The sequence below is a fragment of the Leptonychotes weddellii genome, chromosome 2 (assembly GCF_054177405.1).
Source record: "Leptonychotes weddellii isolate Sample4059 chromosome 2, ASM5417740v2, whole genome shotgun sequence".
In the NCBI taxonomy this organism is placed as follows: Eukaryota; Metazoa; Chordata; class Mammalia; order Carnivora; family Phocidae; genus Leptonychotes; species Leptonychotes weddellii.
The window spans coordinates 158433256-158444354 of NC_138370.1; the positions used below are offsets into that span (position 1 = coordinate 158433256).

Consider the following 11099-nt stretch of genomic DNA (forward strand, 5'->3'; position numbering starts at 1 on the left):
AAGAAGGGGTATAAATCCACTCTGAAGCTCAGCAGTCAGATGTGCCCAAGCAATAGGGTTGCCGGATTTAGCAAGTTAAAAGAAAGGCACCAACTTAAATTGAATTTCAGGTAAACAACAGATACTTCTTTTCTTGAAGTAAAAGTAACAATATTTGGGACATACTTATGTTAAGAAATTATTATTTATATGCAATTCAAATTTAACAGGGCATCCTGTACTTCAACTGGCAGCCCAGCCAAGCACATGGGAGGTTTGCTAATCACAACATATGTCACTGTTTCTAGGCAACTATAATCAAAATTAAAAGCCAAAACCTCCACTACTGTCTCCCTTGAAGAACCAGATCGATTTTACAATACATTCTTTAGAAGATTTATTCTCTCATATTACTCACTGTTGAATCTGTTTTGTTAGTTCATCTGGTGGTAAAACCTAAGATATATGCATGAATCCCAGTTCTGCAGGAGCCTGGCAATGAAAGTTTTCTGTTTTCTGCCCTGGGAAGATAAGAGTCACAAACTGAACAATTTCAAAATAGAGAGGGTATTCAAAGGTAAAGGGTAGCTAAACAAATGAAGGTCCAGTACACTGGGCACCTGGCAGTTGGAAATATGAGTCTAGATAAATTAGTCCATTAGGTGCAATTAGAGTGAGATATTTGTAACACAAATATTTTAAAGTTAAATAAGTAGTTTATGTTAAAATAATAATTAAAATATCTCTTTGCTAATTCTCCCACACTGGCAAATTATTCACCATTCATGGATTGTCAGTTCTCTCCATTTTAGATTATTCAATGAAGAAATATTATACAACTCGCTGAAAATAATTTCCTAATAAAGAAACAATTGAGCCTTTAAATGTGTTATTTTCTTCCAAATGTTCAAACGCTTTTTCTAACTCACTTTATTTTTAGATAAAGAGAATAAATTATATAATTATAGAAAACTCCTGAGCTCTTCTATTTTATCTTTGTATAGTGCATGAATGGTAACACATATGGAGCTTTTCAAAGCAAGCCTAGAGGGTTTGGCATTTAGATCTCTGAGTCACAACTATTAGCTCACTGTGGCATTACATCGGAATATTGTATATCATTCAGGCAATTCGTTTCTATAGTATCTTATACCCAAAGTGCTTATACTTAGAAATGAAAGTAAAATGTCTTCTAATTATTCACAAATCAAATATTAGCTTCATGACTGTTTGAGAGATACACAATTTGGGTTTAAAATATAACTAGAGGGGCGCCTGGGTGGCTCAGTCGTTAAGCGTCTGCCTTCAGCCCAGGTCATAATCCCAGGGTCCTGGGATCGAGCCCCGCATCGGGCTCCCTGCTCAGCTGGAAGCCTGCTTCTCCCTCTCCCACTCCCCCTGCTTGTGTTCTCTCTCTCGCTGTGTCTTTCTCTGTCAAATAAATAAATAAAATCTTTTAAAAAAAAAATAAAATAAAATATAACTAGACATTATGAAAATTAGAAAGTATCCCAGGGTCCAACTATACTTTACATAGACAGAGATATGAATTATTAGGAAAAATGTGGAAAGAGGTGTGACCACTCAAAGTAGAAATATATCCACAGGATAAACTCTCAGAAAACGGAAGTATTACTGAGACCAAGACTTTTCTTTATGTCTGAACCGCCTATTTATTACTTGAAACAGAATTTGGAGAATAATACTGAGACTGCAAAGTGCCACTCAGCATGACATAAGTTTGGTGATTATTATTAAAACATATATGATGAATAGATTGTAAAAAAAAAAATGCCCTCACTCTTCCCCTGTTGTGCCAACATCTCCAGCAATGTGAAGCCATCAAAAGCTGGAGTCCATTTCCCTACCTCACTGAATTCAGGCTGACCTTGGACTTGTTTTGGCAAAAATAACAAAGCTGAAATGACAGTGATCTTGGTCCAAATCCATTAAGAGATATTGCACATTTCTGTTCATTTTCTTGGGTCTGTGCCACCAACATTGAGCAAGCCTGGGCTATCCTGCTGGAGAATGAGAGATCATGTAGAGATGATGTCAAAGATGTCAACTGAAATAATTCTAGACCAAACAACTCTTCACTTACCAACCAGCTGACTTGTGCAATTATGTGAGTATAAGTACATTAGGTTGTTTAATATTTTGTTACAGCTCACGGATTCTCTGTGTATTTTATTTTTTCCATTTTTTTCCCTGTTTTCCATCTTGTAGATACTGTTTCTATGTCTTCAAATTCAATAATACTGTGCAGTGTCTAATCTCCTCTTGATACTAAGGTATTTTATTTTTCATCTCTAGTAGTTTGATCTGGGTCTTTTTATATCTTTTGCTTCTTCACTCAGCATGCTCATGCTTTCCTCTATTTACCTGAACATATGGAACATATTTATAATAGCTTTTTTATCATTCCTATTTGAAATTCTATTATCTGTATCAAATCTAGTTCTATTTCTATTGACTGATTTTTCTTCTCCTCATGGGTCATATTTTCATATTTTTCATGCTTGTTAATTTTATTGAATGCGATTGAGAATTTAATGTTTTTGTGTTGGAGGTGTGTGTGTGTGTTTCTTTAAATACTTTGAGGCTTCATCCCATGATGCAGTTACTTGGGACTAATTTGAACCATTATTTCCAGGCTTGCTTTTAGGCTTTCTGAAGCAGTTCCAAAGTAGCATTTAATGAAGAGTGAATAATGCCCAAGTACTAAAGCAATTCCCTTCTGAAATCTCTACCACTGCCCTTTGTTTTAGGAGGTCTCTCCACTCTGGTGAGAACACAAATTATTCCTGGCCCTGTATGATCTTTTTGTGCCTCATTCTTCCTATATGCCTTTCCCTGGTTTCAGGGAGCTTTCTCATAATACCTGTACTTAGTAATACTCAGGTAAAGACTTGAAAGGAACTCTCTTTGGTTCTTTGCTCTCTTTGTGTGCGGCTCTCTTTCTGGCACTCTGCTCCATTAATTCTAGACAACTCCACAAATTCAGACACTCTCACCTTCACACAAGGAGATTGGTGGGCTCTATGTGGGTATGCCCTTCCTACACTTTCATATTGGGCACATGCAGAGCTCACTTCATTTGTTTTCCTTTTTGCAGGGATCACTATCTTCCATAGTTTGCTGTTCAATATCCAAAAACTATTATTTCATATATTCTATCATTTGTTTTGTTTTTAAGACATGGGGGTAAGTTTGATTTTTTAACATCATCATGATCAAGTGGAAGTCCCTTTTATTCATTTTTCTTTCAATAGATTCACTTACTTGACAAATGGTCATCAATTATAATTTGTGATGTAAGTTATTTTTCCAATCAACCTAAATAGTAATCTCCTTGATGGCAATGATATTTTTTCACTGTAGTATATATCAAGGTTATTGTAGTGGGCAAATAAACTAAATTTGCCAGTATAAAAATAAAAGGAGAAAACTTAGTGGAAGAATATTTATGGCACCTGGAATCAACAAAAGGATTGGATAAATAGCAGAAATTCAGGGAACCCTGAAAGCTTGGTTGCAGGTCTATATCCAAGGTCAGTCTACATGATATCACTGTGGTTGTAGGAGGGACAGAAGAGCAAGGATCTGGCTATATTGGCTTCTGAAGTGGAAATATTCAATGCCCTTCTATTCAGACTTTACATAGATCAGGTTACATATATAATAGAATTAAGTTGGGTGCTGGGCAGATAGCTTTTATGTCATGAAAGAAAAATAATGAAAGAATATAGGCCCTATTTCATTACTCTTCAGAAATTCTTCTTAAATGAACCAGTCATATTCCATTTTATAACTTCAATCCAACTAATTGAGACAATCAAAAAAGAGAGTTTCTTCTTTTATACAAAAGCCCATTACAAATTTAAAGATTATCTCATTGAAGAGTTTTTAACATCCTTATCCAAGTTAAGAAGATGTTGAAGATAGTTAGCAACATGCCATATTTAAGTTTGATGGATATTTACTGTGTTGTAGTTTTGTCCTTTATATTTTTAAATAGTATGTAATGGTGTCCTTATGAGAGCTTCATGGTATAGATATGTTTTCTTTAAATGAGATTCCTGGGGGAGATGAAATGACTCACCTTAGATCATACAACTGATAAGCAGAGTTGAGATTAAAACTCATTTTTTTTTAACTTCAAATCCAGCATTTCTAAAACACTTATTTCTATATGACTTCTCTTTAGGTTGAATATACTTTTTTAAATTATCATTAGTTGAAGTATAATATTGAGGCATAATTGCACACTGCATTATTTTATAAATCACATGTAATGATAAAAATTTACAGAGTAAAATTCATTGTTTTTAGTGTAGAGTACAGATCATACAGTTCTGACTAAATCTATACAGCCAAATAACCACAATGTCAATCAAGATATAAACTATTTCCATCATTACAACAAAACCCCTCTTATCTCCAAACAGTCAATCCCATTCTTCACTTCCTGGTCCTTGGCAATGAATAATATAATTTGTTTCTTTATAGTTAATGTTTTTTTCCAGAATATCATGTAAATGGAATCACACATTCAAACCCTGATGGCTTCAACAGTGTATTCTTCCAAGTTTTAAAAAAGATACAATACACTAGACATTACATGAAAGTGTACTGAAATACATTGAAATAGAATAATGCATCATGACTAAATAGATTTATTAATAAATTGCAAGCTTTGTCTGCATTCAAAATATCAATGTATTTTATTACCACATTAAGATAAAAAAGAAATATCATACGATCATTTTGATAGATACACGAAAAAAATTAGACAATAGACAAAATCCTGTGTGTTTAAAAATATCACCACTACAACAACTGTAATAACTCTTGGAAAAACTATTTGAAAATTAATAATGAGATAAAAGAAAATCTTATATCTGAATAAAAGGGTATCTACAAAGGGCCTGTAGCAAAAATAAATCCTTGATGTGGTAAAATATGTATTTCTTTTTGTTTGTTTCATGTTTTCATTTAAATTCTGGTTAGTTAACATGCAGTGTAATATTAGTTTCAAGTGTAGAATTTAGTGATTCATCACTTACATACAACACTCAGTGTTCATCACAGCAAGTACATGCCTTAATTCCCATCATCTATTTAACCCATCCCCGGCCCACCTCTCCTCTGGTAACCATCAGTTTGTTCTCTATATTTAAGAGTTTATTTTTTGGTTTGCTCCCCCCGCCCCACCATGTTCATTTGTTTCATTTATTAAATTCCACATATGAGTGAAATCATATGGTATTTGTCTTTCTCTTATTTCACTTAGCATAATACTCTCTAGCCCCATCCACGTCGTTGCAAATGGCAAGATTTCATTCTTCTTGATGGCTGAGTAATATTCCATTTTATATATATATGAATATATATATATTTTATATATATATTCATATATATAAAATCTTTATCCATTTGTCAGTCCATGGACATTTGGGCTCTTTTCATAATTTGGCTATTGTTGATAATGCTGCTATAAACATTGGGGTGCATGTATCCCGCCAAATCAGTATTTTTGTATTCTTTGGGTAAATACCTACTCATGGAATTGCTGTGTCACATGGTAGTTCTATTCTTAACTTTTTGAGGAACCTCCATACTGTTCTCCAGAGTAGCTGCACCAGTTTGCATTCCCACCAACAGTGTAAAAGGATTGCCCTTTCTCTACATCCCCACCAACACCTGTTGTTTCCTGTGTTGTTAATTTTAGCCACTCTGACAGGTGTGAGGTGATATCTCATTGTAGTTTTGATTTGTATTTCCCTGATGATGAGTGATGTTGAACATCTTTACATGTGTCTGTTAGCCATCTGGATGTCTTCTTCGGAAAAATATCTATTCATGTCTTCTGCCCATTTTTTTCACTGGATTATTTGTTTTTTGGGTGTTGAGTTTGATAAGTTCTTTATAGATTTTGGATACCAACCCTTAATAGATATGTCATTTGCAAGTATCTTCTCCTATTCTGAAGTTTGCCTTTTAGTTTTGATTGTTTCCTTTGCTGTTCAGAAGCTTTTTATCTTGATGAAATCCCAATGGTTCAATTTTTGCTCGAGCATTTACTGGAAACACTACATTCTACATTTTACTGGGAAGTCTGGTAAGTGCAATAAGACAGTAAAGAAAATAAGTTTAAAGAATTTTGAAAGTGAAATAAAATTCATTATTATTAGATGACATGGTTGTATCTGCAAAACAAAAAGATTAGTATTCATCAATGAATTTCAAAATGTTACTATTACAAAAACAAGATAAAAAATCTTATGTCTACATACCAGCAACAACAAATAATTTATTTTCTTCTTAACTTGTAGCAAGAATTACTGTCAAACTCCACTCATTGGTCCAGAGACCCTTGTGGTGATAGTGAAAGACTCATGGGTCATGTAGTACACTACCTATACTCGTGAGTTCACTGGCCAGCCAGCAGCCTAAACTCCAAGTTCTAACAATTGCAGTAGTAACTGAATTTTTTATAATGATAATTCTTCTAAAGACTGCTTCATCTAACAACAGTAGAGTACCCATCTGTCTCAAGATCATATAGCACACTCACCAAGATAAACCACATTCTGGGCCATAAAACAAACTTCAACAAATTTAAAAGAACAGAAATAATACTATGTCTGCTATCAGAACACAATGGATAAAACTAGAAATAAACAATACAAAGATAATTTAAGATCCCCAAATACATGGAGATTAAACAATACCCTTTCTTAAAAAGATTTATTTATTTTAGAGAGAGAGAGTGAAAGCCCAAGCAGGAAGGGCAGAGGGAGAGGGAGAGAGAATCCCAAGTTGACTTTGCCCTGAGCATGGAGTCTGAGATGGGGCTTGATCTCAAGACCTTGAGATCATGACCTGAGTGGACACCAAGAGTTGGACACCTAACTGACTGTGCTATCCAGATGCCCCTAAACAATACCCTTTTAAACAACACGTGGGTCGAAGAAAAAAATCTCAAGACATATTTTTAAAAATTGAACAAAATGAAAATAAAAACATATCAAAATATGTGGGGTGCTTCAAAAGGAGTGCTTAGAGGACTATGTATAGCATTGAATGCATATATTAAAAAAGAAGAATGACCTAAAATCAATAGCCACTTTTACTTTAGGAAACTAGTAAAAGAAAAGCAAGTTAAATCCTAAGTAAGCAAAAGCAAAGAAGGAATTAGAATTAGAGTAAAAATCTATGAAATTAAAAACAGCTTAATCAATACAGTAAATCAATAAAACCAAATTGGTTTTTTGAAAAAAAAAAATAATATATATATAAGCCTCTAGCCAGGCTAACTAAGAAAAAAGAAAGAGGATACAACTTGCTAATATCAGAAATGAAAGAGGTGACATAACTATAGATTCTGTGGATATTAAGAGAGTAATAAAGAAATACTATGAATAATTCTGCACTTACAAATTTGATTGCCCAGACAAAATGAACCAAGTTCTTGAAAGACACATTTACCTAAACTTACACAAGAAGAAACAGACAATATGAATAAACCTATATCCATTAAAGAAATTGAATAAAAAATTAATAACCTTCCAAAACAGGAAGTACCAGACCCTGATAGGTTCACTGGTGAATTCTACAACATATTTAAAGGAAAAAATTATACCAATTCTTGTAATCTCTTTCAGAAAATAGAACCAGAGGAAATACTTCTTCACACATTGTATGAGGCCAGCATAACCCTAAGATCAAAACCAAAGACATTACAAGAAAACTATCAACCAATACTTCTCATGAACAGAGATATAAAAATCCTCAAAAAAATATTAGCAAATTGAATCCAGCAACATATAACAAAAATTATACAGTATGACCAAGTAGGATTTATTAAAGATATGCGAGTCTGCTTCAACAGCCAAAAATCAATTAATGTATTCCATCACATCAACAGGCTACAAAAAAAATCACATAATCATATTTATAGAAGCCAAAAAAAAAAAAAAAACTTGGCAAAATCTAACATCTATGATTAAAAACTAAACTAAAATAGGGAATTTCTCAATTTGATAAAGAATATCTACAAAAAAGCCTACAGCTAACATCATTCTAAATGATGGGTTTGAAGCTTTTCCACTAAGATCAAGTACAAGGAAAGGACATTTCCTTTCACCACTCCTTTTCAAAACTGTAGTGGAAATTCTAGCTATTGCAATAAGGCAAGACAAGGAAATAAAGGATGTAAAGACTGGGAATGAAAAAAAAAAAAACTGTCTTTGTTTGCAGATAACATAATTGTCCATGTAAACAATCTGAAAGAATCACCAGAAAACTCAAGAATTAATATGCAATTATAATAAATTAGCAGAATACAAAGATAATACACAAAAGTCAATCACTTTCTCATAGACCAGCAATGTGTAAGTGAAATTTGAAATTAAAAACACAATACCATTCGAATTTGCACCAAAAAATGAGATACTTAGGTATAAATGCAACAAAAATGTAAAAAATCTATATGAGGAAAATGACAAACTCTGATGAATAAAATCAAAGAACTACATAAATGGAGAGATACTCCATGTTTATGGACAGGAATACACAAATTGTCAAGATGTCAGTTCTTTCCCAATTGATTACTAAATTTAGTGAAACCTCAATCAAAATCTCAGTAAGTTATTTTGTGGGTATCAACAAATTGATTCTAAATTTTCATAGAGAGGCAAAAGACACAGAATAGCTAACATAATACTGAAGGAGAAAAACAAAGATAGAGGATTCATACTTCTTGACTTGAAGACTTACTGTAAAGTCAAAATAATCAAGACAGTGTGGTATTAGTGAAAGAATAGGCAAATATATCAATGGAAAGAGCAGAGCCAAGAAATAGACATACATAAATATGATCTGCTGATCTTTGACAAAGGAACAAAAGAAATAAAATGAATACAAAATACCTTTTCAAATAATGGTGCTGAAACAAGTGGACATCCACATGCAAAAAAAGTGAATCTAGACATAGACCTTACACCCTTCACAAAAATTAACTTAAGAGAAAGCAGAGTTTTTTCCAGACGTGCCTCTCTCCTGGTTTCATGGAGTTTCCTCATAGCATGGCCCCCAAATGCCAGTCTTCGCTCCTGCCTCAAATGAAGAAACCAAGACTACCTCCTGCCCCCAAGCCTCAGGAGACATCGACATCTCAGCACTTGCCTAAGGGAGAAAAAGAACAGCAAGAAGCAATTAAACATATTGATGAAGTACAAAATGAAATAGACAGACTTAATGAGCAAGCCAGTGAGGAGATTTTGAAAGTAGAACAGAAATATAACAAACTCCGCCAACCATTTTTTCAGAAGAGGTCAGAATTGATAGCCAAAATCCCCAGTTTTGGGGTAACAACATTTGTCAACCATCCACAAGTGTCTGCACTGCTTGGGGAGGAGGATGAAGAGGCGCTGCATTATTTGACAAGAGTTGAAGTGACAGAATTTGAAGATATTAAATCAGGTTACAGAATAGATTTTTATTTTGATGAAAACCCTTACTTCAAAAATAAAATTAGCTCCAAAGAATTTCATCTGAATGAGTGGTGATCCATCTTCAAAGTCTACCGAAATCAAATGGAAATCTGGAAAGGATTTGACAAAACGTTCAAGTCAAACACAGAATAAAGCCAGCAGGAAGAGACAGCAAGAGGAACCAGAGAGCTTCTTCACCTGGTTTACTGACCATTCTGATGCAGGTGCAGATGAGTTAGGAGAGGTCACCAAAGATGATATTTGGCCAAATCCATTACAGTACTACTTGGTTCCCGATATGGATGATGAAGAAGGGGAAGGAGAAGATGATGATGATGAAGAAGAAGAAGAAGGATTGGAAGATATCGCTGAAGAAGGAGATGAGGATGAAGGTGAAGAAGATGAAGATGATGATGAGGGGGAGGAAGGAGAGTAGGATGAAGGAGAAGATGACTAATGGAACACTGATGGATTCCAACCTTCCTTTTTAATTTTCTTCACTCCCTGGGAGCAAGTTGCAGTCTTTTTTTTTTTCCTCCTCTTGTGCTCATTTGCCCCATTTTTTGAAGTCTCTTTTCTCTCCCTTTATACCATGGTTCTCAACTTATTTCGGGGGGAAATACCTTGAGCAAAATACAGTGGGAAAAGAATCTCTACCCTTTTCTGTTCCAAATTCACTTTTATCCCTTCTTTTCTCAACAAAAACTTTATGGAATCAACACCACCGTGCTCTGTGGGAAAAAAGAAAAACCTTCTGCTCCCTTAGCTCTGCTGGAAGCTAGAGGGTGCTAGGCCCCTGTGTAGTAGTGCATAGAATTCTAGCTTTTTCCCTCCTTTCTCTGTATATTGGGATCAGAGATTACACTGTGTCTCTATGTGAATATGGACAGTTAGTACTTACCAACATGTACCTGTCTACTTTCTCTTGTTTAAAAAAAAGAAAAAAGAACTTAAAAAAATGGGGTTATAGAAGGTCAGCAAAGGGTGGGTTTGAGATGTTTGGGTGGGTTAAGTGGGCATTTTGACAACATGGCTTCTCCTTTGGCATGTTTAATTGTGATGTTTAACAGACATCCTTGCAGTTTAAGATGACACTTTTAAAATAAAATTCTCTCCTAATGATGACTTGAGCCCTACCACTCGATGGGAGAATCAGCAGAACCTTAGGATCTTATTTGGAATTGACATTCTCTATTGTAATTTTTATTCCTGTTTATTTTTAAATTTTCTTTTTGTTTCACTGGAAAGGAAAGATGATGCTCAGTTTTAAACGTTAAAAGTGTACAAGTTGCTTTGTTACAATAAAACTAAATGTGTACCAAAAAAATTAACTCAAAATGGATCATAGACCTAAATGTAAAATGCAAATCTATAAAGCTCTTAGTAGATAATATAAGAGAAAATCCAGATAACTTGGGTACAATGATGTCTTTTTAGATATAGCACCAAAGGCACAATCCATGAAAGGAAAGGTTGATAAACTAGACTTCATTAAAATGTAAAACTTCTTCACTGTGAGTGATAATGTCAAGAGAAGGACAAGACAAGCCATGGACTGTGGAAGGATATTTGCAAAATATGCATCTGATAAAGGAGAGTTATCCAAAAATCAACAGTAAA

At 34.1% G+C, this 11099-nt stretch overlaps 1 protein-coding gene and 1 non-coding gene across 2 annotated transcripts; one reads left to right on the plus strand and one right to left on the minus strand.

The window, feature by feature from the left end:
* Nucleotides 1-6309: 6309 nt before the first annotated feature.
* LOC115939565 (small nucleolar RNA SNORA62/SNORA6 family) lies at nucleotides 6310-6462 on the minus strand. Its single transcript, XR_004074355.1, has one exon. It is a non-coding gene; the product is annotated as a small nucleolar RNA SNORA62/SNORA6 family (small nucleolar RNA).
* Nucleotides 6463-9071: 2609 nt separating this feature from the next.
* Nucleotides 9072-10663, plus strand: LOC102744699 (protein SET-like). Its single transcript, XM_031023941.2, is given in 2 exon segments — nucleotides 9072-9547; nucleotides 9549-10663. Coding segments are annotated over 2 exon segments (864 nt in total). The 3' UTR covers nucleotides 9937-10663.
* The last annotated feature ends 436 nt before the right edge of the window (nucleotides 10664-11099 follow it).